General features: G+C 45.3%; 1 protein-coding gene across 14 annotated transcripts in view; it reads left to right on the top strand.

Annotated features, from left to right (window-relative positions):
- The window catches only part of KALRN (kalirin RhoGEF kinase), a 651,147-nt gene that overhangs the window by 188,301 nt on the left and 435,398 nt on the right, over positions 1-27,448 (top strand). For all 14 annotated transcript variants that reach the window (XM_064156794.1, XM_064156788.1, XM_064156780.1 and 11 more), the window contains exon 3: positions 12,433-12,507. In XM_064156794.1, coding sequence (XP_064012864.1) covers positions 12,433-12,507 — 75 coding nt within the window. The remainder of the gene's footprint in view (positions 1-12,432; positions 12,508-27,448) is intronic.

The raw sequence follows: 27,448 nt of genomic DNA, 5'->3' as shown, positions 1-27,448 counted from the left end.
GTGGGAAGAGTATTTTATAATGCAATCTGTGAAATAAAAAAAAAAAATCTAATATAGCAAATATATAAAAAAGTAATATATTGCACTTCTGTCACGTTTGTTGAAAGAAAAAGAAATAAGGAGACCAAGTTCAGGTCTGTAGCTTTTGCACTTACAACCTGGCAGTAGGCTGGGAAGAAGGGCCCCAAACTATTTCCCTGTGCTTTAAGGATGAGTTGGATGGTTGGTTGACTCCAGCTGCCAGGGATCTATAGAGCAGCAGCTTGCACCCTCTGGAGATCAGTTAGATCTCATTAACCTGTAGCCAGTTATTTATGCAGCTCTGAGCTCCCCCTTACTGAAGAGAGCCAATTTACTGAGTTTAGGTGATAATCTCGTTAGGTGTATTTTGTCCTCTTCCATAAAGAAAATTGTTTGGGATGAAGAATCTATTTCTCCTAACTCTGGCACCTAGTCTAACAGTCTAATAGGATTTGTAAAAGGAGATTAAATGTGTATCCACTGTCTTTGAAGGCTGCCCAATGGCTTTGTGTAACTCTACCTTCTGGGGAGTATCATTTCAGCAAGTTTAAGGACTTCTTGTTCAGGAAGTGTGAGGCTTTAATCCCACTCATCTGTTTATATGTATCCTTAGCTGGAACAGACTAAAGGGAAGCTGCATTTTCAGCCCATTGGTGAGCCTTTGCTGTTCAACATTACAATAACATGGCAGGTTTTTACCACAAAAATGTCAGGCTTCTTACAGCAGTAAGTCTAAGGGCTATAAACGTTTATACTAGCATGCTAAAGAGATTTGGGCATAAGGGCCTGTACGGGCATTAGTGAGCAGCCAAAAATATGAGTAGGCTAACATTAGATTAAACAGAGGCAGCCAGCAATTTAATTGCCATTTATAAATAGAGAGAAGGAAAAAATAATAAGTTAAAGAAAAAAAAAATGGTGAGGAAGCTTTCAGAAATCAGGGAGGTGATTTGCTTTCCAAAATGATTCACAGCATCTCATGTTAGCTAATTAACTAAACAGCAGGTTTGTGAATTTAACAGCAGTGGGGTTAGGACTTGGTGTTTGTAAGGGTCTGTTCAGCTCTCTCCATGCCCTTGCTCTGCTCTTTGGTGTTTGAAGGAGCCTGGCTTCTTTCAGGAGGCAGAGTTACAAGTGGCTGCACTCTGCGATAGGAGTCAGATGAGGGTGAAAGGGGCAGGTGGAGAGGCAGGAGATTATGCATTGACTGGTGTAACTCAGCCATCCATAAAATGATTGTCATTAATATTTAATGTGTGTCAAAAATGTCAGCATCTATAAGACAAGCAGCTAAATTATTTAGTTGTGTGAATCTGTTGCTTTCTCCCTCACGCTGATGTATGGAAAATGTTTGTACTGGTTTTGGTTAGATTTAGGATGTTGTTGGGGAGGTTACACTGATCTCTGTTACACCCAGAGCATTTCCTTGCGAGATCCTCCAAGGAACTTCTGCTGCTGCTGCTTTGTAGTTCAGTGCTTTGTTAGAGAGGTCTGGGTGACATGAAGTCAGCTGCAAGTGGGTTATGCACAGTCCCTGTCAGTGGGATGAGGTTGTTTTCAGGTGGTTTGCAGAAGAGTAAACCCTTGGAACCTGAACGAAAGTGGTCAGCAGGAGCAGGGAGGTCATTCTGCCCCTGTACTCTGCACTGGTTAGACCACACCTTGAGTACTGTGTTCAGTTCTGGGCCCCCCAGTTTAGGAGGGACATTGAGATGCTTGAGCGTGTCCAGAGAAGGGCGATGAGGCTGGTGAGAGGCCTTGAGCACAGCCCTACGAGGAGAGGCTGAGGGAGCTGGGATTGTTTAGCCTGCAGAAGAGGAGGCCCCGGGGTGACCTCATTGCTGTCTACAACTACCTGAGGGGTGGTTATAGCCAGGAGGAGGTTGCTCTCTTCTCTCAGGTGGCCAGCACCAGAACAAGAGGACACAGCCTCAGGCTGCGCCAGGGGAAATTTAGGCTGGAGGTGAGGAGAAAGTTCTTCACTGAGAGAGTCATTGGACACTGGAATGGGCTGCCCGGGGAGGTGGTGGAGTCGCCGTCCCTGGGGCTGTTCAAGGCAAGGTTGGACGTGGCACTTGGTGCCATGGTGTAGCCTTGAGCTCTGTGGTAAAGGGTTGGACTTGATGATCTGTGAGGTCTCTTCCAACCCTGATGATACTGTGATACTGTGATACTGTGAAAGACAGAGGAGTGGAGAGTGAAGGGAGATACTGCTCTCCAGGTAAGGGCTGCAGGGAGCTGCTGTCAGAGTAGCCCAGCAGCACAGCATAGCCTGTGAGCCTTCCCTGTGCTCCCAGGGGTATGTGCTGTACCTGATCTTAGCTGGCATATCTTCTGCCAGCTTTGCTGCATTGGTTTTGCTGGTTTTGTCTGGATGTGCATCACCCAGAGACCTGCAACTGTCTATCTGGATTAACTGTATCCCACTCATGGCTGAGGACAGCCTCTGCAATCCCACCAGAGCTCTGGCCACTCTCCCATGTACCCCTTTACAGAGATGGTTTCTACTTGCCTGTGCTGTTTCAAGAGCTTTGGGCATGGATCTTTATTTCTAACTGGGGAATTCTTGCAGAGGAAGGGAAAATTCCCCTTTGTGTCGTAGGTTTGGATTTTCATTTTGTTATTTTTATTTTCAGCTTCAGAGGATGAAACCATAGCTGCAAGATTAAATACTAATCCCTAGCAGAAAGAGAGAGGGATGAAAGGGGATGAGCAAAGGTAGAAATATGTCTGATCAGATGAGATTTGAGGCGAGGTGAGACAGAGGGAAATGCAAACCTAATTAATAGTGAGGTGGTGGTTTGTGAATGTTGGATGAATGACAGTCAGAAATGACTAATTAAAACTCCACTCCTACACTTGCACTACACAGAATCATCCTTCTGGATGGCAGGGATCTCTCTGAAGGCAACAGGAACTCTGTCAGCCTGGATCTGTTTGGATGGGGCACATTGAACCCTATCAGAAACATTAAGAAGAGAGCTCTACATTAAATGAGAAAACACACAGACTGATTTTAAACATGGGGGCAAATGCAATTGCTTTGTTTTTCTTTCCTTTTTTTTTTAGAGGAGTCACAGGCCTTGGGACAAGGATCTCAACTGGCCTCTAATTAAAGTTGCTTTCTTACTGTCTGGCGTGAAATCCCCCTGAGAGGCAGATGTTTGCAAAGCACACTTGAGGCACTGACATATGGTTCCTTTGTAAGGCTGACGTTGCAGCAAAGTGCCTCCTGAATGTTGTACATAATTAGATATTTTAGTTTATTTTATTGTCCTGGAGAAGTTACTGGCGGCAGGGGACCTCCAGGATGCAAGAGGGAGGCTTTCTGAGAGACAAATGGGAAGCCCTAACTGCATCACTGATACGTGACAGGTGCTGGCAGATGCCCTGCTGCAGCTTTTTGGAGAAAGCCTGTTGGCTGAAACAATGCCAGTTAAAAGAAAGTATTCTAACCTACAGAATTTATTAGAGGATGACACCCTGAGACCCAGCCTTTACATTTTGCATCCTTCCTACAGGAATCTGCCTTTACATCTTGCATCCTTGCTACAGGAACCTGTCACAGGTCTAAAGTTTTTACAGAGTTGGAAAATTCTCAAGAGTGTCTCCATAAGGAACCCAGTTGTAGTTGAGAGGGGAGTGGCATGAAGGGAAAATATGTTCATACACACTAGTCATGGGTAGAAATGATGGTCATGCTTAAAATGTGACTTCAGATTACAAATGGCCCCCTAGCCATAAAAGACTGTTGCATCTGGGTGGTTACCGGTGTGTAGTGCAAGACCCTTAGCGACTGAAACCTCAAAGTGCTGAATATACTCATCTCCCTCTGGGAAACACATCCATCCCTTCCACTTTTCTATAAATCACAGGATTTTGTGTCAGATGACCTGATTTTTCCAATTCTTTCACTGTCTCGTGTCTGCTCCAAAAGTCTATTCTGTGATTGCCGCAGCAAAGCCTTCCTACTATTGGTGCCTCATTTTTGCCTGTACTGTTGGTGCCTTGGTTTTACCTGTCCATAAAAGGTACACTGAAACAGTTCCCTGCCTCAAAAAGGGTTTTTGAGACAAAATTAGTTCATATTTGTAAGGGGCTTTTGAGGTCTGTGGACCTGACTGTGCTTTACTAATGTAGGCAGTCATTATTTGTGTTCTGTAGAGAAGAAAACCAAGATCTAGTGCAGTAAAACCAGTTTGTTCAGGATCATAAAGCAATTTAGGAACAGAACCACAAATAGAGCCAAGTCTTTTGACTAGCAGTCAGATGTGCTATCCACAGGGCTACCTGTAATGTCTAATTATTTTTCTAAGGGTAGAGAGTGAAAGATCTCAGCCTGATTCCAAACCCCTGATGAAAATCAAAAGCAAATAAGTGAAAGAAAGACTGACTCAGTCATTGTCTTCTCTTTAGTGTGTCTCTATGAGTGTATGTTTAAAGTGAAATGAGTAAAATCTCCCATGCATAGAGATGAAACAAAGCCTTCATTGCAAATACTGCATTAATTCAACATCCTTCTGATGCTTTGAGTGATTTTGTGCCATGCATGAAAAGGGACAGCTTGACTGTTGGTTTAGGTGGGATGCACAGGGTGCAACGTTTTAGGCTTCAGATGCTGAACGCAGCTTGTTAGAGACGGCATGTGCATGGAGGCTAATGAATTTGCATGCTTGCTCAAGCAGCTGTATCTTTCTTGAAGCTTTGCCTATTCTTTGTTGGCTTTCAAGCTGAGGCTACTGTTTAAATGTGTGGACATTCAAAGGCTGTGCTGGGAGGCTCAATGCTGCCAAGTACCTTGTGGAAGGAATAATAATTTTAGCAATTAGCAAGATCCCCCAAGCCCCAGCCCTGCTTTTCTTGGTGTTAGAGGCAGGGAAGGAAAGGGGGCATTCACTGGCAATGGCTGCCCCTTTGCAGGACTTCGAGCAGTGGGAAATCAGAGGGACCAGCCCTGTTGCTGTAGATGGGACAGAAAAGGAGTTGGATCTCTAACAAGCACTGGCACGTCTCAGAAATGGAGGCAGCCTGTGGTGTTTGCAACCCGATAGCTGTGACCAGAAGGATGTTCCAGTGAGCAGTAGTAGTATATGATTAATAAGAGGAAGGACAGAATAAGGAAACACAGGAAAAATAATATTAGTCTTGGACAGAACCTGAGCATCCATGTAAAACCAACATCACCTTTTTGTTTTAGAATAAATGCAGCAATGTAACGAGTGTAACTTTTGCCTCAGCTGGGATAAAGTGCTTGGCATGTGGTACGATGGGATTAGTCTTGTGGACCCCTCACCTCTTTGGTGCCCATGGTTCTTACAACTTTTGAAGCTGCAGTGTGGGTCTGTGTGTCAGTCTGCATGCTAGATCTGATGCCATTAAAACTTTCCACTTTGTACAAGAGAATGAGATATCAGATTCACAGAAGATTCATGGTTGGATCCTCTATGAGGTACCTGTAACCCACTTAGTGTACTCTACATCTACAATCCTGTGTTTATACACACTTACATGTGCAGAAATAAGTGGATTTCAACCACAAACTGTACTATGTTGGTCTTTAGTTGTATAGCAGGAAAGCTATCACAAGCCTATGAAGGTCTCCATGGATTATTTACACTTCCACTGCAGAGCCAAAAGCTACCTCTAGCCCTGGCTCAGCGTAGGTTGTGAAACACAACCAATGCCACCTGTGCTCTCCTGGAAAAGTACCAGCAATGTCCATCTTAGCTTTTGCAGGTCTCCCAGATGAGTGTTTCATGCTGTGATCATGTTTACTGCTCAAGGTATTCTGAATGCAGACAGTCTCTTTGCCACACTCAGTCATTTAGGAAGGATACACGGGTCAGGATCACCAGGTGGCCAGCACCAGAATGAGAGGACACAGCCTCAAGCTACGCCAGGGGAGATTTAGGCTCGAGGTGAGGAGAAAGTTCTTCACTGAGAGAGTCATTGGACACTGGAATGGGCTGCCCGGGGAGGTGGTGGAGTCACCGTCCCTGGGGCTGTTCAAGGCAAGATTGGACGTCGCACTTGGTGCCATGGTGTAGCCTTGAGCTCTGTGGTAAAGGGTTGGACTTGATGATCTGTGAGGTCTCTTACAATCCTAATAATACTGTGATACTGTGAGCTCTTGCTTGAGAAAGCAAACCATGGATGGAGGTGACAGCTGCCACCTTTGCCCCAGGGCTGTGGTGCTAGTCTGACCTGCTTTACACCCTGTCCCTGCCATACTCTAACCTGCAGTCTTAGGGCTATAAACACTTCCTATAGGGCCAGGTATGACCTTTTTATTGGTTATTAAGGAGAATAATAATCTTTTTAGTGGAGTAATTTTTCAGTAATAGCTGGCAATGATATTTACAGATTAATTTTGTGGGGTTTTTTTTGTTGTTGTTGTGGGTTTTGGCTTTGTTTGTTTGGGGTTTGGTTTTGGTTTGTTTCATATTGTTTTGTTTTGTTTTTCCCTGGTTGATCCTGCGTTTGATTCAATTCAGCCCTTCCTTCCTCTGTGAAGTCAAAACCTGCCCTTAACCTGCCTGCAGCAGGGAAGCATGGCAGGAGAGCCTCACAGGCTCCTGGGGGGATCAGGGCACTGAAATGTTCTTTCTTTGCATCAAGGATCAGGCTGTTGTCCACAGAGGAGCTATCAGCAGATGCAGTGTCCAGCCCCATTTATCTCTGCCAGATGGTGCTAAAGTACGAATCCGGAGCACATGTTGCTTCTATTCAACCAAATGCTTGTGCCATGCTGTGGCCTCTCTGCCTCTGAACCAATGAGCCTCAGTCAGTAAAATCCCAGTGGCACAGACCCCAGCAGGCCTCAGCTAAGCCTCTCTCCATGGCTTGTAGAAAATCAGGGAAATCAAAGTAGGAAAGCTCACAGCCCTGCAGGGACAGACAATAGCATGCGGGAAAGGGAGGAAGGGGTTAAAGAAGGTTTAGCATACACAAATATTTGAGGCAGAAAGCAAGAATAGTGGAGAGAGAAGGGCAGGAGGAGGAAACAAGAAGTGTAAAGAGAAGAAAAAAGGAGGATTATATTCACCCAGAAAACAAAGGGATGGTTGTATGAGAAAAGCACCGGGGAAATGAGAGTTCAGCTTTGCACACACTTTCCGTCTGACACTGGACAAGTCAATCTCTCCGTGTCTCAGTTTGCAAAGGCTACAATGGGAATACTAAAATCTCCTTTGTTCTGCCTCACTCTGCTCACATCTGATGTCTCCTCTGTATCTTGTAGAAAGCCAGGATGCTACTGTACTGCAAATAAAACCAAAATCCACTGAAACTTTTTTTTGGGGGGGGCTGCCCGGGGAGGTGGTGGAGTCGCCGTCCCTGGGGCTGTTCAAGGCAAGATTGGACATGGCACTTGGTGCCATGGTCTAGCCTTGGGTTCTGTGGTAAAGGGTTGGACTTGATGATCTGTGAGGTCTCTTCCAACCCTCATGATACTGTGATACTGTGAGGAATGAGGTAGGAAGACAAATAGGCTATGCTAAAGCTAGGAGATAAATGATCCAAAAAACAGGGGTGAGGAAGAAGTAGAATGGATATTTTTTCCTGAGGGAGGAAGAAAGAATCAATATGGACTAGATTAATTCTACTGCTGCCTCCTGGACTCCAGTAGAGTTCCTTAAGGGATGAGTTTAGCTCAAGGAGTTCAGCTTTGTTTGGTTAAAGAAACTTTATGCCAGAGTTTTTAAATAGTCAAATCTGTTCTGAGAACTATGAGAATGTGGGTTGCCTTTCCTGAAACATTGCATGGGACTTGGGATGAACAACTCCTGCTGAAGGCATCAGGAGCCAAGTGATTAAGCCCCATGCGGTGCTCTGACAGGAGGCCTCCTTGCCTACGCATGCTTTTTTTAGGCATAGAGAGTATTTCCATATTTCTAGCAGCTGATCTTTATTTGAAGCCAAGAGCTGCGTTTTTCAGATCAGGACTGAAGCTTTTCTAGGAAAAGCTATTCTGGAGCAGACCATTGGTCCATTTAGCCCGAGACAGTGTCTCCAACAGAGGCTCTGTGCTCTGCTTAGAGAAAGAAATCCTTAACCCACAGAAGTCTCTGCAGTGATAATTTATATGTCATTCTGAAAGTTAGAGTCTGGCCTTCACTCCAAAGTCTATAGACATATTCTTTCCAAAACTCTTCCTTATTTTATTAACCTTTACATTTCCCTGGAGAATTTTTTTTGTTTGCAGGTCTCTAACTCATTTGGGAAGCCCCTTGAGCTGCTGACCTTTGCATCCCATGGCAGTGAGTTCCCTAGGACACCTGGGACACTTGTGTGGGGAAAAAATGAATTTCAGATCTGCTGCATTTAATGTGGAAACATATCTTAAGCTTCCCATTTCACCCAGCTGGCTTCTCATTACAGCATCTCACCTAAAACTGTGAGCTGCTTCTGCTGTGCAGGGAATCCCTGCTGGGAGCTAGGCTGTGCATGTGTGACACTTGCCCTGCCCTGAAATGTGACTCAGCCACGTTGAGAATCCACTTTTTGAATTTTTCAGTGCTTCCAAGCTTACAAAAAAATCATTTTTTCTGCTAGCTGTTCCTGCAGGCAGGTTGTGTTTTCTTCTTGTGTCACTGGAGTAATGAAAGTTTGCAGGTAGCTGTAGTCTCCCTGCCGTGTGGATAATGCACTAGGCCAGGACATGATAAAGATGTGCAGTGCTGCAGGGTGACTGGGACATGGGACAATACTGTTTGTCTTTTTTCTGTTAAAGACATGGGTTTAGTACACAGGCTTTTTTGCAGACCGTGGTGAGAATTGCAGGTAGAAGGACAAGAAAGGTATTATTGTCTAGTCCCATGATGATGGTGAGCCAACAGACTAGCAGATGGGCAATAGGCAGGAAGAGGAGGCTCAGGGGTGACCTCATTGCTGTCTACAGCTACCTGAAGGGAGGTTGTAGCCAGGTGGGGGGTGGCTTCTTCTCCCAGGCAACCAGCAACAGAACAAGGGGACACAGTCTCAAGTTGTGCTGGGGGAAGTATAGGCTGGAAATTAGGAGGAAGTTCTTCCCAGAGAGAGTGATTGGCATTGGAATGGGTTGCCCAGGGAGGTGGTGGAGTCACTGTCCCTGGAGGTGTTCAAGAGGAGACTGGCTGAGGCACTTAGTGCCATGGTCTAGTTGACTGGCTAGGGCTGGGTGCTAGGTTGGCCTGGATGATCTTGGAGGTCTCTTCCAACCTGGTTGATTCTATGATTCCTTTATCCATCTGCCCTTCTCTGTTCTTCCACTGCAGAAAGGCTTGGATCTCACAGGGATAGGAGGGAGCTGCAGAGTGGGATATAAAGCGCAACCTTCATCATCCTCTAGTAACAAACTGTCTGGCTGGTTGTATACTTGGAGGTCTGTAGCAAAAAAGTAGACATTGCTATGCAGACATAGCTTCAAATCCAGCATGCAAACAAACAAAGCAAATGTATTAGAAACAGCTGGGAAATGGCATTATTACGGGTATGCTTATAATAACTGAGGAACTGGGAATGCATCATTGCTCTACTGGACCCTCCTGGAGAAAGATTTGCTGTTGCCTTTGGGGGCCTTTATTACAGCCATAGTTTTGCTCATTTATGCATCCCTTCCCTTAGTCCTTGCTGGAAACCTGACAGCATGCCCTGAGATGTCACTGATAATGTGAGGATTTTGTCAGAAGCCAGCATGACCTCTGAAAGCAGTGGCCATGGCCTCATCTTGTGGGTTGTGAGTTGCCTCTTGTATGAGTGTGTACATCATCCAGAGTGTGGGCCCAAGTGGGTGAGTGTGTACACCACCCATTGATTTGGGCACCAATTTACCTCCAGAAGATTCCTCCTTCATTGCAAAGGAAGCTTTGCAGCAATTAGAAGTCTTTGTTGATTCCCCATCTATAGGATAGGCTCACAGTTTCCTAATTCATTCATCACTGAAGTATGACTGACCTATCCTAAGGGCTACTGAGAAAGGTAAAAACACCTGCTGGCAGTGTTGTTCACCCTTTATATCCTCTCCTGTGCACAGTCAGGACGTTAGGACTGTTAGTGAGGCCCTGCCTACAGCCTGCTCTGCTGCAGCTCAGGAGGTGGCCATCTTCAGAAGTCGTACACTTTTCCCCTGGTCTTCATGTGTATTACCTCTGTGAGATGTAGCTGTCATTCCACATGGGGGAGAGTTTGAAGCTGTCCTTCAGCCAGGTACAGCAGGTTCTTGCTAAGTCCTTACTGTGCATTTTGCACACATGAATACTGCACTCACTGATGTTTTGTGGCTGATGTTCACTAAGACTTGAGTCACATAATGCCTACTGCACAGTTAAGTGTCTAAGAACTGACTTTGCTCTTTCCTTGACAGACTGAACAAATATTGACCAAAACTCTGCTCACACTGACACTGCTATTCTTGTAGCTGGAGAAATTCAGTCCACTACTCTGCTTCAGTGTCTGAGCCATCATGATGTGTCTAGTACATTGGCTGTCTTTGTTTGCTTTGTATATCAATGAAATGTTATATACAAAGCTGCTTAAATTCCAGATTTAGCCTTTGTGTTAATAGTCCCTGCCTTAGTGGTGAGATACAGCCACAACCTGGGATCTGAGGGGTTATTCTTGTTCAGAGGATAAGTCTTGTATGTTTAATAACACAGTGTGCACAAAGTCCTACTTACTTGAACACAGAAAGAACTCAACAACCAGGACCAGTTTCCCTAGGGCAAAACACTTCACTGACACACAGCACTCTTTAGGGTTCCCTGAGGACCATTCTCCAATGCCTGCTTACATGGCAGTTACACTGATCTGGGCCTTGCACTAAACTACCTCAGTACCTTTGTGTGCTGATTTTCACAAGGTGTAGGCTCAGCTGGTGAACTTGCTTATCCTCCGGAGCTGAATGTCACAGAGGTGACACCTGAGAGCATGTGGGGGACACAGAGAGGTAGTTGTAGCCATTGTTCATTGGTGAGGGATTTATTTGTGTGTGTAGAACAGTCTTGCTACACAATCTGGGTGTGAATGGCAGATGCTACTTCATTTGCCTTTGACAATAACTCAACCATAATAGTAACACTACTTGAAGTTATGCAGGATCCAGCTGTGGGTGACGATGGCTGTTACAGTCTTCATCCTCTATGTTCCATGTGTCTGCATGGATCCAGCCACTGCACCTTTGCCGGCTGCACGACACAAGAAGTCACAATATATAGAGGGGACTTTTCCCTATTCTCACTTTCAGACCCAGGTGGTCAGGTATCATCTGCAGCATTCAGCAAGGAAGGTGTAATGGCTGAAGCAATGTTGCCCTGTTTCTAGCCAATGAACAAAGCTGCTTAGTGAGAAGACTTTCTTGCCTTGGAACCAGCTGAGAAGAATGGTGGCTGCTGCTAGCCTGTGAAAGACAGAAAGTAAAACCACAGGGTTTCAAATGTGTTATACTCTTGGATGAGCTGGAATAAATTTAAGACCATATTGAAGATACTTTGTCATGATAGGCATTCACTACCCAGTGATGGATGAGTTATTTTTCAGAGCAATTGCAAAGGTGTCCTTCAAATCCACCTTTTGTTTTGTATTGGTACTGGTGGAGTAGCAGTGTCGGGCTGGTCTAGGGGTGATCCATTACTGCTGGTCTTTAGCAAAGCAGAAAGATGCTGCTGCCGCCTGAAACCATAAGCAATTATTTTTCTAAGGCTTCCAGGAGAGGAAAACTCTGGTATTTCTTTAGTGAACTTCAGGGAGAAGTGAAATAACTTGGCACTGCAGGGAGGGCAAATGGCCCATGCAGGTTTATTTAACATGTAATTAAACAGCCTGAATTACATGAGCATGTGCTGTGCCTTCAAACCCTTCCTTACCCAGGGAAAACTTTGGCTGGATTGTAAGGAGTGTGTTCTCCCTCTGAGCACAGTCTCCACTTTGAACTCTTCCATCTCCAGCTGTGTAGAGCAAAAGGAGGGGAAGGAGAAAATCTTTTTTAAATCAGCCCCTGTGCAAATCTGTCTCAAGGGTTGGTGCTAGATGGATGAGTATGTGCTGTAATGCTCACTGCAGTTTTGCCTAGACTATATTCCAAACAGTGAAGGGAGAAGGCATCTGGCTCAGTGCACTACCTGAGCATCTCCCAAGCTTGATAGGATGGTCTGTGAAATAGACAGTGGGGATAAATCTGGTTACTTGGTGGGAAATTTGTTGGCCTTTCAGAACTTATGAATGATAATGCAAGAAGCTGATCCCTGTATGTTCTTTTTGCAAACATACCTCTGTTAATGCTCTTTGTGTATCAGACATTAGGGTCTGTTTGTTGGTGCTTTTATGTAATTTATAGATTTTCTTCAGTCTGATCTTGAGAAATGTGAAGTCTCTGTGAAGCTGAGAGCAAAGACATGCTCTCTTCTAATGAGGTTTTCCTGCTTTCCTGTTTTTCAGGTTCATTTCGAAATGATGGTTTAAAAGCTGCTGATGTCCTTCCTATACTGAAAGAGAAAGTGGCCTTTGTGTCAGGTGAGCACATCTTTGCTGGATCCTTCCAGCCTAGCACAAGCACTGTCTGCCACATCCTGGTCCTTATGGCACTATAGGGTCACGAGGGACCAATTTCATGTTTGCACTGGTAGTATCTAATTAGCTTTCCTGCTAAGAAATGGGTTATATGTGGAACAAGGCTATCCAGTAACATTCAGTGTTGGAAACTGGCCCGTGGTAATTTTCTTCATATTTGAAGAAACAGGTCAATGGGCACAGGTGGGATATGTAGCGTCTCAGCTCCAGCCCAGGCATGGGCTGTCTCAGCGTTCAGGACAGAGCAGAGAATTTGGGTTCAAGGTCAGTGAATAACATGAATTCTTGTTTGCAGGAAGCACTAAGGCCTGTAAATCACTGTTGCTTCATTTGCAATCCCAATCAACTTGCAGTAAAAGCACCATTGATGCTACATTTACATAATAACTCAGATGTTCAAAGATCTCCTGCCATCCTGTACAAAGATTTACAGCCTTCCTTCAGGAGACAAACCTCAAGGACCTGGGGGGAGGATGAGAACTAGACAATATGGAAAAGGTTTTGCAAATGGCTTTGATGAAATTGTTTCTGGTGTGAATTACATCTTGTCATAGAGAAGAGGAAGAAAAAGTCTGAAACTAACATAATCTTACATGAGGTCACTCAAATTGGCAGCATCAGACCAAGGTATTTCAAGTGCCAGCATTTCTGGTAATTGCAAAACCTTCAGGCTGCTTTTGGTGATCCTTGCTGTTGCAATGAGAAATCTGCATTGGCAATAGCCATCCCACTTGTTTACAGTCTTTGCTTTTGAGTTCCTTCCTCTGGGCAGTAAGCTGACTGCAGACAGGAGGAGAGTAACAGTGGGACCCTTAGGTACTGGGACTCTTCCTCCCTGGCCCTCCCCCCAGAGAGTGGAGCTGGCCCCATGAGGATGGGACTCATCACCCTGCTGGAGATGGGTGATGAAGATACCTGGCCAGGTAGGAAAAACTTCCACCTTGACTAATGGCTGTTGTGAGATATCTTCCCACATAGTAACATTTAAATGGTCCAGGGATCATGAGTCCAGTAGTGACTTGGGCAAATGATGTGTAGTCCTGCAGGACTATGAGAGAAGTGTGTAAAACACCAAGAGCCTTGTGTGAAAACCCAAAACTATCCCAACCCTACTTCCTTGCAGGAGTACTTTACCTTGTGTTGGTGTCTTATTCTGAATGCCCTGAAAATGTCCTGTAATGACATGAGGAATAATGGGCTTAAACTGGCAGAGGGGAGATTTAAACTAGATGTTAGGAAGAAGTTCTTTACAGTGAGGGTGGTGAGACACTGGAACAGGTTGCCCAGGGAGATTGTGGATGCTCCCTCCCTGGAGGTGTTTAAGGCTAGGTTGGATGAGGCCTTGAGTGACCTGTTCTAGTGGGAGGTGTTCCTGCCTATGGTGGGGGGTTGGAACTGGATGACCTTTGAGGTCCCTTCCAACCTAAACCATTCTATGGTTCTGTAAGTTTTACATGGTGGTTGTCTTTCACTGCTCCAAACAGGGCAGACATACCTACGGGCTTGTTTGTGACACAAAGCACTGAATGGCATGCTCTGGGGAGGTGAGAGGGAGGTATTTATGCAAGATTGTACTGGAATTTAGTTCTCAGCTCCTGCTGTTGCCTCACATGGAAACAACTGCAGGATCATTTGGTAATTCATGGAATATTTAGTAACAACAACCTGTCTGGATCATTTATATAGCCCATTCCACTGGCAGTCTCTGTGTTCAGCTCTGAGTCAGGGTGTCTCGCACCAAATCATCAGCTTGTTAGATGCTGTCCTGAGCCAAGCTTGCCTTATGGAGGGGGAGCATTAAACAAGCAGTGTCAAGGTAATCCCTCAGGGTTTCACACAGTGATTCTCTTCAGGCAAGGTACATCTCGCTCCTTACAGACTCACCAGCCTCCAGACTTTTGTCTGCTCAAAAAGTGGCTGTTCCTGGCACACCTAGCTAGCAGTCCTCAGTCCTAGGATTTAATCCTCCTCTCCATGGTCTCCAAATGAAACAACTACAAGAAAAAATTGTGACGAGTCTTTGCAGAGAGAATGATCTGAGCTGTTAGTGTCTTTCTGCTATAGCCTCAGCATCACCTTCCAGCCCAAAGTTTAAGTACTGCCCAGTCTTCCCAGGGACTGTTGTACTAAAGCAGATTAAGAAAAGGATTTGAGCACTTCAACTGGTGTCTGAGTTCTTTTTAATTAAAATAGAATAACTTTCTGGAGTATGCTCTTAACATAGAACAGAAAATGTTTGCCAAAATAGGAACATTAAGTAACTGGAATTTGCAAGATGAAAAAATGAGACTTGTTCTGCAGTTAGCACAGACCCTGGGAGCATGCTGTATTTGTAGCCAGATTTCCTTTAGGAAAAGGAGAGGTTTATTGACTCTTCTTCAGTTTCACACTACAGTTAATTTTAACGATAACAGTACAGTAAAGTTGTCAAGGGGGTTCTCTTTACACCAGCAGAATTTATCAGCATGCACAAAAATACCTCAGCTGAACATCTCAGTTATGCAGTTTATTTCTTTCCTCCTCTGCTGTGGCTCACCAGATTGTTTTTCAGTCCATGATTTGACAGGAAAGCTGAGAGAACAAACAAGCTTCTTCAGACAGGGGCTACACTGTGCTTTGTGTTTCAGTGCTGTGGATGCTCGACACTTGGACCACACTGAGCAACAGAGTAGAAAAGACAGGGAAGTGACACTGGCTTCAGATCAGACTCAACAGGACCTGCCTGCACAGCAGTGTAGTCTCAGAAGAGCACTCAAGCTTTCAGAAGTGCACTTAATTTTAGAGTAGAAACACAGCTCTAACTAGCTGGGCATGGATTCATCCAGCCTAAAGGCTGTCTGGGGCCCTGTGCCTTGGCACTTCCCCTCTGCTGGCTCAGTTGGAGGTGAGCAGCAGGCGCAGGGCTCCGCATCCACATCCCTGCACTGCGGGAGAGTGGAGGGGTGGATAATGTTGGGATTTTTTCCTGGAACTAGCTCTTGATTTCTTCCAGTGATCTCATGTATGAGCTAGACTGAACCCAAGCAAAGTTCATGTGTTTGTGTGTGTGTCTAAACAGCACCTGAAAATCCCATTCCAGCACTCGTCAGCAGAGAGATGGCCTGAGCAGTCAGGGCTGTGGTGCGTCCTGTCTGTCACAGTCTGATTACCTGCACTGCTGACCTCATGGAAGCAGGGGGCTGGTGAAGGGAAAACTTTGGCCACCTGCTTTACAGCCTTAACACCAGTAAAATCTTGGCTTTGCCTGGATGGTTCACTTTGTTGCTTCCAACAACAGAATGGCTTTAGGAACCATTACAGAGAGAGCTACAGGCCAGAAACTGATTTTTGTCTACCAAGAAGGAGTTGAGTGCAGATAAGAGGAAATAAAACAGGGTGTAGATTATTTTAGGTGGATTCTTTTCAGCAAAAGGTGGTGAAAAGTTTTGGAAATTTGGCTTATAGTCTTTTCTACTAAACAGAGATGCTCTTTTAGGAGAATAGTTTTAACTTGGGGTGTTCTGCTGCTTGATCATATTTGTAGGAATTTTGCCATGTTCCTTACCCATACATAACTTATCATAAACTTAGGCTAAGAAAAGCTTGTTAGTTGACTAATGGCATAGATGGCACTGAAAACACTTGCTCTTTACCCATGTCCCACCAGAAGAGTTTCCTGAGATACTTCCCAGCACTTCTCCTTACTTAGAAGGCTCAGAGCAGTGGCAATGTGTGGGCTCCTGCCTGTCACCCAGGCACTATCTGCTGAGGCAGGAGTACAAAGGAGGAGGCTGGCTGGGTTTCTGAGAGGGTGGCTGAGTGTGGAGGAATCAACATCAAAAGACAGAAGGCTGTAATAAGCCGAAGAGCAGCTGTGGCTGTGGCTGTGAAGAGCTCTCAGTGCATGTTCCGCAGAGTGAGAGATTTTTCTGTGGACTTTAGGCAATAAAAGCATGGGTTAGGGAGAAGTGGATGCAATAACAGTTTGGCCATCTCTGTCTGTCAAGAGCCTACTGTCCTCATTCTCACATGTCTTTAGGAGCAGCCTCAGGTCCTGGGTCACAGTGACATCTGAGCCTGGCTGAGAGCCTGAAGGAAAAACAGAGATTTCCTGAAAGGTCTTTCAGATGAGGAATTTCAGTCTAAATAGATCAGATGAAAGGACAACTTTGCAATTAGGTTTCACTAAGTTTAGGCCAGCGGGGTGAATCAAAGAAGAAGGCTCAGAGAGGAAGACTCTTGTCTGAAGACCCCAAAGGTCACTTCATGCCAGAAGGATCACATGTCTAGGAGCATGTTTCTTCTTCTATGATGGGTGCATTCCAGTCTTCATACGAAGGGTTGAAAAGAGACCATAGGGCCCTCAGGGACTGAGAGAGTTCAGATCCAGGCTTCAGGGAGTCCCAAATGCTCATTTGTGAACTATGAAGTTTGAATTGAGTTGGGAATAGAACATAGAACAAACTAAAATATTTAAATGCTGGATGATGTAAATGTTTTTTATTTGCACAAAAAGTTTTGATTTAAATTCCCATTCTCCTTTTCCTCTGGGATGGAAAATCTAAATGAAGCATCAACAATTGCATATTTTGTTAAAGAAAAATGTCTTCCATTTTATAGCATTTCCTGATGTATTTTGAAATCAACAGAATCATAGAATCATAGAATCAACCAGGTTGGAAGAGACCTCCAAGATCATCCAGTCCAACCTAGCACCCAGCCCTAGCCAGTCAACTAGACCATGGCACTAAGTGCCTCATCCAGGCTTTGCTTGAACACCTCCAGGGACGGTGCCTCCACCACCTCCCTGGGCAGCCCATTCCAGTGCCAATCACTCTCTCTGGCAACAACTTCCTTCTAACATCCAGCCTATACTTCCTCCAGCACAACTTGAGACTGTGTCCCCTTGTTCTGTTGCTGGTTGCCTGGGAGAAGAGGCCATCCCCCACCTGGCTACAATGTCCCCTCAGGTAGTTGTAGACAGCAATGAGGTCTGCCCTGAGCCTCCTCTTCTCCAGGCTAAACAAGTCCAGCTCCCTCAGCCTCTCCTCATAGGATTTGTGCTCCAGGCCCCTCACCAACTTTGTTGCCCTTCTCTGGACATGTTCCAGCACCTCAACATCTCTCTTCAATTGAGGGTCCCAGAACTGGACACAGGACTCAAGGTGTGGCCTGAGCAGTGTTGAGTACAGGGGAAGAATAACCTCCCTTGTCCTACTGGCCACACTGTTCCTGATGCAGGCCCCAAAAGAAGGAAATATGCTGTTAGGAAGACACAGCATTACTTGACTGTTGAATTTTCCTACTGGTTTTGGGCCATCGTGCAGTCATCCAGAATTTGCTGCTTCATTGATGCAGCTTTTTCTTTGAAGAAGAAAATGAGGAACCTTTAGACTCTAAAGTTTTCATGTCTTTTGATGAGGTCTGAGCCTGATGTGGTTTTTTTGTTTGTTGGTGGATTTTTTTATTATTATTTATTTTCCTTTTGGGCTTATTATTTTTCAGGACGGTTAGGTCATTTTTGAGGATAGAGAAGAGCAGTTTAGATATCCTCACTGACACTCTAAGGTTAAAGCAGAAATCAAAATGAGGCCTGGAACACAAACCCTATGAGGAGAGGCTGAGGGAGCTGGGGTTGTTTAGCCTGGAGAAGAGGAGGCTCAGGGCAGACCTCATTGCTGTCTACAACTACCTGAAGGGAGGCTGTAGCCAGGTGGGGGTTGGTCTCTTCTCTCAGGCAACCAGCAACAGAACGAGGGGACACAGTCTCAAGTTGTGTCGGGGGAAGTACAGCCTGGATGTTAGGAGGAAGTTGTTGCCAGAGAGAGTGATTGGCACTGGAATGGGCTGCCCAGGGAGGTGGTGGAGTCACCACCCCTGGAGGTGTTCAAGCAAAGCCTGGCTGAGGCACTGTCGTGGAACGCAGTTTCACAGGACATTCATGGGGAAAACAGGCGAGGCTGGCTTGCAAAGATCAAGTGATTTGTTGCTAAAATGTGAAGATCCCCTCCCGAAACTAAGGTACCCAGGTGAATTCTTTGATGAGGCTAGAGTAACAGTTCAGAAAATGGTAAATAAAAGAGAGTCTGTGATTCTCTAAAGAGTTCTCTGAGTCTTTGAAGTTGTTCAGTCTTGATCTTTAGAGTCCATCAGTCTACTCACAGTCAGCAGCTTAGCAGGGTTTCGCAGCACCACTAGGGCGTTGTCCCTTTCCCCGGCCAGGATGGGGCCCAAGCAGGCCCTCTGCCTCTGAGGATCAGGCGTCAGCAGTCTCACGCCGGGCTGAGGCTGAAGCAGGCAGGCATGCTGGAGCAGGCTGATGGGTCGGAACGGGCCGCAGGCAGGCAGCTGGCTTGGTAGCTGGTAGGTTGGTGGCCCGCAGGGTGCAGTAGTGGCAGCGCACACACACCCATCCAGGCAGACACACCATCTATAACGTTCCAAAGAGCTGTGCTCACCAGCTCTGACAGTTTTTAGGATATTATTACAGATTGGCACAAAGTTATCATCAACCTGTATAATTGGGCAGTTCTTACCAAAACAACCTGTAGGACCACCCAAAGCTCAGCCCATCAGCAGGTGGTCAGTGTGCATGAGAACCAAGGCCGATAGCTGGAAAACATTGGCTGATGTTTTCCTTTTGTCTTCCCTAGGGAGGAAACTTCTCATGGGACCAGAAGATTGTTTTGGTTTTACGATGCTTTTGGCTTACAATGTGAGACACTGTAACTTACATGGCATGGGGACCTTTCAGAGGCTTTGCCACCCTCCATGACAGGCACTCGGTCCCATGGTCTAGTTGACTGGCTAGGGCTGGGGGACAGGTTGGACTGGATGACCTTGGAGGTCTCTTCCAACCTGGTTGATTCTATGATTCTATGATTTACAGGTTCTAAATCAAGTGCACAGAATCAGTTGCTTCATTTCTTTCTATACATTTTAACTGTAGCCGTGGAGTTGATTAAACAATTTCTGTGGACAATGTCTAGTCACTGCCAGCACTTTGTCTCCTGGCTCTTGGCCATCTGCAGCTTGCCAAGATCCACCAATATCTCATTAGAGTAGGGAGATTTCTTCTTTATGTACTTTTTAATTTGCGTGTGTGAGAGTGGTGATGAGACCTGTTGTGCCTTGTGGAGGTGCAGAAGGGTTCAATTGCCTTACAAAAATGTGCAAAAATTCAACTTGGATAAAATTTCTGTTGTGTTCTCTTGTGTGATCACAAATTATTCGTTGTGTGGCATCCAAATATGCTGGACTGTGATCACCTTCTCCTTGATGGGTCCCTCCATCCTGTCATATAGGTAAAGCTTCTCACGTAACAATAGGGACTTTCAGAGTGACAATAAGAGGAAGGAACTAAGTCTGTGAAGCAAGAGATTCCCATCGTACTTCAGCTGCTAGGTTTTTCTCCCTCTGTATCTCCACAAAAGTCTCACCTCCATTTATGCAGGCAGTCCAGGGTCGTTCTTATATAGAAATCAGGGCTGGGAGCTTATATGTCAAAGTGAGAACCCAGAGAGGTGATTGTAGCCCCTGACATAATTCTTATGGTGACAACCAACTATTTTAGTCATTATGAAGCAAAGTGTGCTCTTCTGACCCACTAAGGAGAGTTAACATCTCTGAAAACTTCCTTAATGCTGTGAAAGTGCTTTTGTTTGTTGGTCTGTGGCACTTTTTCCCCTAAGGAATTAGTTAGGAAGCTTTGCCTTCCACACAGAGAAGCTCTTCCTTCATTTTAATGGGTCTTACTTGTCCTTAGTTTTGCTTTGCTGGGTCAGTAACTTCCTCTGTGGTAAATGAGACATTTTTCCCATTGGGTCTTTTGCAAGTAAACACTTAAAATTAAAGAAGTATCCCAAACTACTTGGGTACATCAGTCGAGATGTATCACAAGCCACAGCAGTTGGTCTCTTCAAATCCATGCAGTGGCTCTGGGAGATTGTGGAACAAATCGACCTGGTGGGAAATGGGATTCTCTAGTAGCTGCACTGAGCATCCTGTCTGCAACCTCTGATCTGCTCTGCCAAGGGGTCTTCTGGTGGGAACATACAATCTTCTTTTTGGAGTCATTAAACTTAAATGTAGGCCATTAGGGTTTGATTCAGGCAATCGACTCTGAGATATGGGATGCTGTGAAAAAGAAAACACTGCTGGATCAGGCCCTGATAACTGCATTGCTGCTGTGTTAATTTACAGGTGGACTTGTGGGAGCTTTAACTTCCCTCACTGTTGTACTGGAATGACCCCTTTTGGAACCAACTGAATTTGAGGGTGATCATACAGATAATCCCTTGCAACAAATTAGTCCTTCCTGATGCTGGAATAGTTTTAGTGTAAAAGTTTGTTCACAGGAGGTCTGGTAGCAAGCAGAGTCTCAGAGAGCTCACTATGGCAGGGAAAGGAATATTATTTTAAGACTCTGGATACCAATTCCTTGATATTTTGCTTTCCTAGGAAGTCTGTCATTTAGATTTAGGAATGCAGACCGTATCGTTTGTCATTTTATTGAGGCGCCTGACATCAGCTGAGCTCATTCTGTCTCCTGGTTCTCTGCATTATCATTCATTTTTTCACCATATTTTGGACTGAAATATCTAGAGAAAGTATTTCAGCTCCTCTGGAAACTCACTTATGGTCTCAGCAGAGTCTGCAGCATCAAGATTGATCATTTTATGATCTGCAGGGGTCAGATGAAGCAGCACATTCATTTGAACTGCAGTAGACATCTGAATGGGGGCCAGAGACACTGTGTACTGCTGTTTCTGTCTCCACTGCTGATGTGTTGCAGGACCATAGACAAGGTACCTGGGAGCTTTTATGTTCCTTTAACATTTTTCTATGTCTGTAGTTAATTCTTGTGAATTTGTGCTTATAAAGAGAGTGCAAGAAGAAGCAGGAGGTTTGAATCCCTTCAATATAGATAAATGTAAGCAGGTAAGTAACATAGTAGGATGGTTGGTAGAACTGGAGAGATGCAGCTGGAAAACGGAGCTTGACAAAATCTGTTGTATACAAGAAGGCTGCATTAGAGGAAACTGAAAATTCCCTGTCCTAGACAGGATTACACAAAACTGGTATTTCAGCTTTTTGTGTGTTATCAGGATCACAGGGTATTAGGGGTTGGAAGGGACCCAAGGCGACCATTGTGTCCAACCTACCTGCCAGAGCAGAACCACACAATCTAGCACAGATCACAGAGGAGCACATCCAGACAGGCCTTGAAAGTCTTCAGGGAAGGAGACTCTACAACCTCTCTGGGGAGCCTGTTCTAGTGGTCTGTGACCCTTACAGCAAAGAAGTTACCCCTTGTGTTGAGGTGGAACCTCTTATGCTGCAATTTACAACCATTGTTCCTTGTCCTATCCCAGGGAGCAAGTGAACAGAGCCTGTCCCCCACCTCATGACCAGCCCTGAGATGTTTATAAACATTTATTAAATCCCCTCTAAGTCTTCTCCAGGCTAAAAAGTCCCAGGTCCCTCAACCTCTCCTCATCAGACATGTCATCCAGGCCCCCAATCATCCTTGTAGCCCTCTGCTGGACCCTCTCCAGCAGATCCCTGTCCCTCTTAAACTGGGGAGCTCAAAACTGAACACAGTATTCAAGATGAGGTCTCACCAGGGCAGAGTAGAGGGGCAGGAGAACCTCCCTTGATCAGCTGGACACACTCTTCCTAATACACCCCAGGATCCCATTGGCCTTCTTGGCCACAAGGGCACATTGCTGTGCCATGGTTAACTTTTATCCACCAGGACCCCCAGGTCCCTCTCCACAGGACTGCTTTCCAGCAGATCACCTCCCAGCCTGTACTGGTGCAGTTTATTATTCCTCCCCAGGTGCAGGACTCTGCACTTGTCCTTGTTGAACCTCATTTGATTCCTCTGTGCCCAGCTCTCCAGTCTGCCCAGGTCTCTCTGGATGGCTGCACAGCCTTCAGCTGTCTCAGCCAAACCTCCCAGCTTGGTGTCCTCAGCAAACTTGCTGAGCAGACACTCTGTGCCCTCATCAATGTCATTGATGAAGATGTTGCGCAAGACTGGACCCAGCACTGATCCCTGGGGGACTCACAGTATCACAGTATTATCAGGGTTGGAAGAGACCTCACAGATCATCAAGTCCAACCCTTTACCACAGAGATCAAGGCTAGACCATGGCACCAAGTGCCACGTCCAATCCTGCCTTGAACAGCCCCAGCAACGGTGACTCCACCACCTCCCTGGGCAGCCCATTCCAGTGTCCAATGACTCTCTCAGTGAAGAACTTTCTCCTCACCTGGAGCCTAAATCTCCCCTGGCATAGCTTGAGGCTGTGTCCTCTTGTTCTGGTGCTGGCCACCTGAGAGAAGAGAGCAACCTCCTCCTGGCCACAACCACCCCGCAGGTGGTTACAGCTCTTCAGCTGGTCCTAGCACCATTGATCACTACTCTTTGAATTCTATCTTGTAACCAGTAACTAATCCACCTCTCTGCCTGCTCTTCCATGTCATGCTTCCTGAGCTTGCTCACTAGAATATCATGGAAGGCAGTGTCAAAGGCCCTACTAACATCAAGGTAGACTACATGCATTGTTCTCCCTGAATCTACCCATTTAGTTATGGCATCATATAATTCTATCAGGTTAGTCAGGAATGACTTCCCCTTGGTAAATCCGTGCTGACCACTCCTGATAACCTTCTTCTCTTCCAAGTGCCTTGAGATGCCCTCCAGCAGGGGCTGCTCCATCATTTTCCCAGGGATGGAGGTGAGGCTGACTGGTCCGTAGTTCCCTGGAACCTCTTTCTTGCCCTTGTTGAAGACTGGAGTGACATTGGCTCTTCTCCAGTCCTCAGGCACCTCTCCTGTCTGCAAGATTTGGCAAAAAGGATGGAGAATGACAGAGCAATAACCTCAGGCAGTTCTCTCAGCACCCTCTCAGCACCTGTACTGCCTCCCCCCTTGGATAGAACTCAACACATTTCAGTTGCTCTCACACATAGAGAGCAACTCCCCCACTTCATCTTGCTGATCTATCCTTCCTGAATGGTACACAGCCATCCCTGACAACATCCCAGTCGTAGTAGTTGTCCCACTGTGTCTCAATGATGGCAATTATGTCATAGTTATTCAGCCTACTGCAGATCTCCAGCTCCTCCTGCTTATTCCCCATGCTCCATGCATTGGTATGTAAGCATTTCAGGGAGGGAGTTAATCTATTTGCTTTCACTCGTGCAGTTTGACCATTCCCAGCCTCTTCCATGGCCACCACTAGCAGTGAGCTCTGCATGTGCTGATTCCTCATTATTTGATTCCTGTGGTCCATCTCTGTAAGACTTAGAGTTCTTGTGTATACCCAGCATGCTTCAAGGTAGCAGGCTGAAGGCTCTTGCTAGTCTCCTACCCTGATGTACCATCCAGCACACAACTCATTGTAATCTACCTCCCCAGAGATAGCAGTGGAGCTGACACATCACCCCACAGTTATCTCAGGCTTGCCTATAGTAAGCCTGGCTTTCACCCTCCCCTCCCTTCCAACCCAGTTTAAAGGATCAGGTATGAATGTTCCTTAGGACTTGAAATTGGGAAGACTAGTACACAGACTTCACCTTAATAACATCTCTGGGCTGGCCAACATCTTGATTTATTGGTGGGCAGATGGAGCTTCCATAGGCAGAAATGTTTAGGCTCACCACTGAGGGGATTAAGATGTCAGTTCAGGCAGCTGCCAGGGCAGGTATCTTGTAGCTGAAGTCCTTTTCCTCTTGGCTGCAGGTGTGACCAGAAAAGTGGTTATCAGGAAGTCACTTGACTGCTGTTTGCTTCTGTGAAGGTTTTTTGAGGTTTCTTTAATGTTTTCTTTTAATGTGGTATGCATCACAATGTCTTGTGCCAACACTGCACCATCTCCTCTATAATTTGTGGAGGAAAAATGATGTAATCCTAATTCTGGGAACAAATGCTGAATTTAGCAGTGGTTTCTGTATAGACTAGAAGAGAGGGAAACTGGAAGAAACAGCAAGCAAGCCAGTGGCAGGCAGGGCCATCAACAAAGGATTTTGTAGGAGGGATGCAAGACATACATGGCTAAGTATTTGTTCTCAGTGTACCTTGCGCCCTGAAGAACATGTGTTTTCCTGACTCCTTTTTCCAGAGCACTAATAACTAGACCATCTGTTGGCAACTCTAAATCAGAACAAAGCCCATGAAAAACCACCTTGAAAAACAATTAGAAACTATCAGCTGTTTGTTTTAGCATTTGATAGCTGTGGTTAGCCAATCTAATGACATGTTTGATTATTGCATCCCGTATCTGTCAGCCCAGTGGGAGGCAGGAGATGGGACATATTGACTAGAGCAATGAAACTCTTCCTTCCATATTTTATTTTCTTTTGAAACAGTATAGTTCTCTAAAGAGGCTGCATGTAAAATTGGTGTTGAGATTGTGGCTGACAAGTGGCAAGATTAGCCTCCTTGAGCACATTGCAAGCAAGCACAGGCAGGGTTTCTATGAGGGTTTCAGTTGCTGAGTTTCAGCCTAAGCACTATGGAGCTCTAATGCAGAAGACTGAGTCAGAAAACTTCATTCCTTCTCCTAGTTCTTCAAGTTACTGGCTCTGGGATCTTTGCCTTTCTATACCTCACTATTCCTCTGAGAATAAAAGGGGATAATAAAGATGAGGAAAGGTGTTCAATCCTTACATAGCCAATGCCAAAATATTTTTTTCTCTTTCAGTGGTTGCTGTCATCTGTCTGGAGACTCCATTAGGGAAGATGAGGGTCCTAGTATAGACATACAAGGTGTCTGAGGTTCAGTGGTGGTAATATTCCATTTAGTCTGCCTAGAAAAGATGATATTTGAGGTTATAAAGTGCAACGGAAAGGCTACATATGATGAGAATTGAAGACAGTAGACCAGTTACTGAACTCTGCAACTCTTACAGTGAATTAAACATGGTGTGGTTCGTTCTGGAAGAAGCCTGATGTTTCTTCATATAGGCTCTCCATAAAGGTGTAAATTGTGCAGACATTCATAGAAGTTAGGGATTGCTCATAAATAGCTTGGAAACGAGTGGAGGATTCTAATCTGTGTGCCGCACTTGTGTGATGGTTTGGGTGTACTCCGCCCCCCCCCCCCCCCCACTTTAGAAGGTACTCAGCCTAGTCTCAGCTGGCTCTGGGAATATAAGTGAAGCTATTTATTTACAGCTAGCACAATAGACAGAAATATACAAGATAAAAGTAATACAGAAACACAACTCCCCTCCCAGAAACCTGAGTCCCCAGGAGGGGCTCCCAACCACCCCTGCACCTTCCCCCTGCCCCTCTCAACCTTACCCCAGTCCTAAAGAAGAACAGAGGTTCAGCCAAGAGGTTAAGAAGCAAAGGTGAGTGGCAGGTGAGGTTAGGAAGATGCAGCTCAGTCAGTGCCCAGCCAGAAAGTGCCACAAAATGGCAAGAGAGTTATCTAATGTTTATATTTCGTGTTCAGCAAGACTCTGAGGGGAGTAGACATCACCATTGTTTTCCTTTCACAGCCTATGATCTAGTTCCTCTCACCAAAACATTCTAGCCTGCTTCAAACTAGCACAACTTGCAACCTTAATTTTGCCCTACTGCTCAAAGCAGAGAGTGGTATTTTTACCACAAATGAGAAACATTTGTTCCCAAAGCCCACGTTGCTTGAGTTTTGCTCCTTGTTCTCTGTGTCATAGGACTAGCTGGAATTGGTTCAGGCACTTGGCACCAACCAGAAACCTTCAAATGGGTCATCATGTAATCTCCTTCCAAGAACTAACCCATTTTCTCTGGTCTGTCCTCATAGCTTCTGACTCCAAGCTTGAGCTGTATTTATCCTGCTCCTCTGAGGACAGTTCAGATGAACTCTTGAGGGATAATTTTTATCCTGAAGCAAAGAAAAGTCAGTAACGTTCTGGACAGTGTTTCTTTTTCTGTAGCTGAAGTCCTTGGGTTACTGTTAATAAAAGGGTCAACCATTTTCTAATTTAACTTTTTCAGCTCACTAGAATTTAGCTTTTTTTTTTTTTTTTTTTTTTTTTTTTTTTTTTGGCTTTTCCAGAGCTCACTTTGGTCTAACTGTAGGTGGGAAAGGGATCCCAGGCCACTAATGCAAGTTTTGGTTTACGAAGCTGAACTGAATGAACAGCATCAGAGGGAGCAGTGCTGCTGGGCTGCAGGAAGCTCACGGTCCTTGCTGAGTGTTTCATAACCTGGGAGAGGACTCTAACTGTGGGCTCAGATGTCTCCTCATCTCCTCTCTTAGTGCTTTTCCACTTGGTACAAATATTTAAATAATTGGAAATGGAGGAGAGGGAGCCTGACTGAGTAGCAGGTAGTATGTTCTTCTGGAATGAAACTCAGATTTAGGTCTCTGCTCCAGTGACTATCTGGAAGCTTTTGAAAGCTTTGGTTGCATCTTGATATGATGGGAAACTTTTCAAAACCTTGAAAAGCTTCCTGTGGTGGAAAAATATTTCCCTCCAGCTTTAGTTACTACATTGGTTTGCCATTCTGTAGGACTGCTTTTCTGTTGGACACACCATGTATGATATAATGGTTTTGGCATTGTTACAGGGCATGAAATAATCTCATCAAAAAAAGAATGTGCTTCAAATGAGGATTTTTTTATAATACCTATACATGTATACAGGTCTGGAAATAGAAATGGACTTATATTTGTGTAAATTGCATCCTTGTTATGTCACACCCCCATTCTCATAGAATCAGTCAGGGTTGGAGGGGAACACAAGGATCATCTAGTTCCAACCCCCCTGCCATGGGCAGGGACACCCTACCCTAGATCAGGCTGGCCAGAGCAAATGTGGAAGAGGCATGAATGAGCCAAGGTGGCATCAAATTCCCGTGGACCTTCCTCACATTTAAGTTACGAAGCCAAAGGCAAACATC

Source organism: Pogoniulus pusillus, chromosome 2, assembly GCF_015220805.1.
Source record: "Pogoniulus pusillus isolate bPogPus1 chromosome 2, bPogPus1.pri, whole genome shotgun sequence".
NCBI classification, from domain to species: Eukaryota; Metazoa; Chordata; class Aves; order Piciformes; family Lybiidae; genus Pogoniulus; species Pogoniulus pusillus.
The sequence above is the reverse complement of the archived record's forward strand: the minus strand, read 5'-3'. Positions and strand labels throughout refer to the sequence as shown.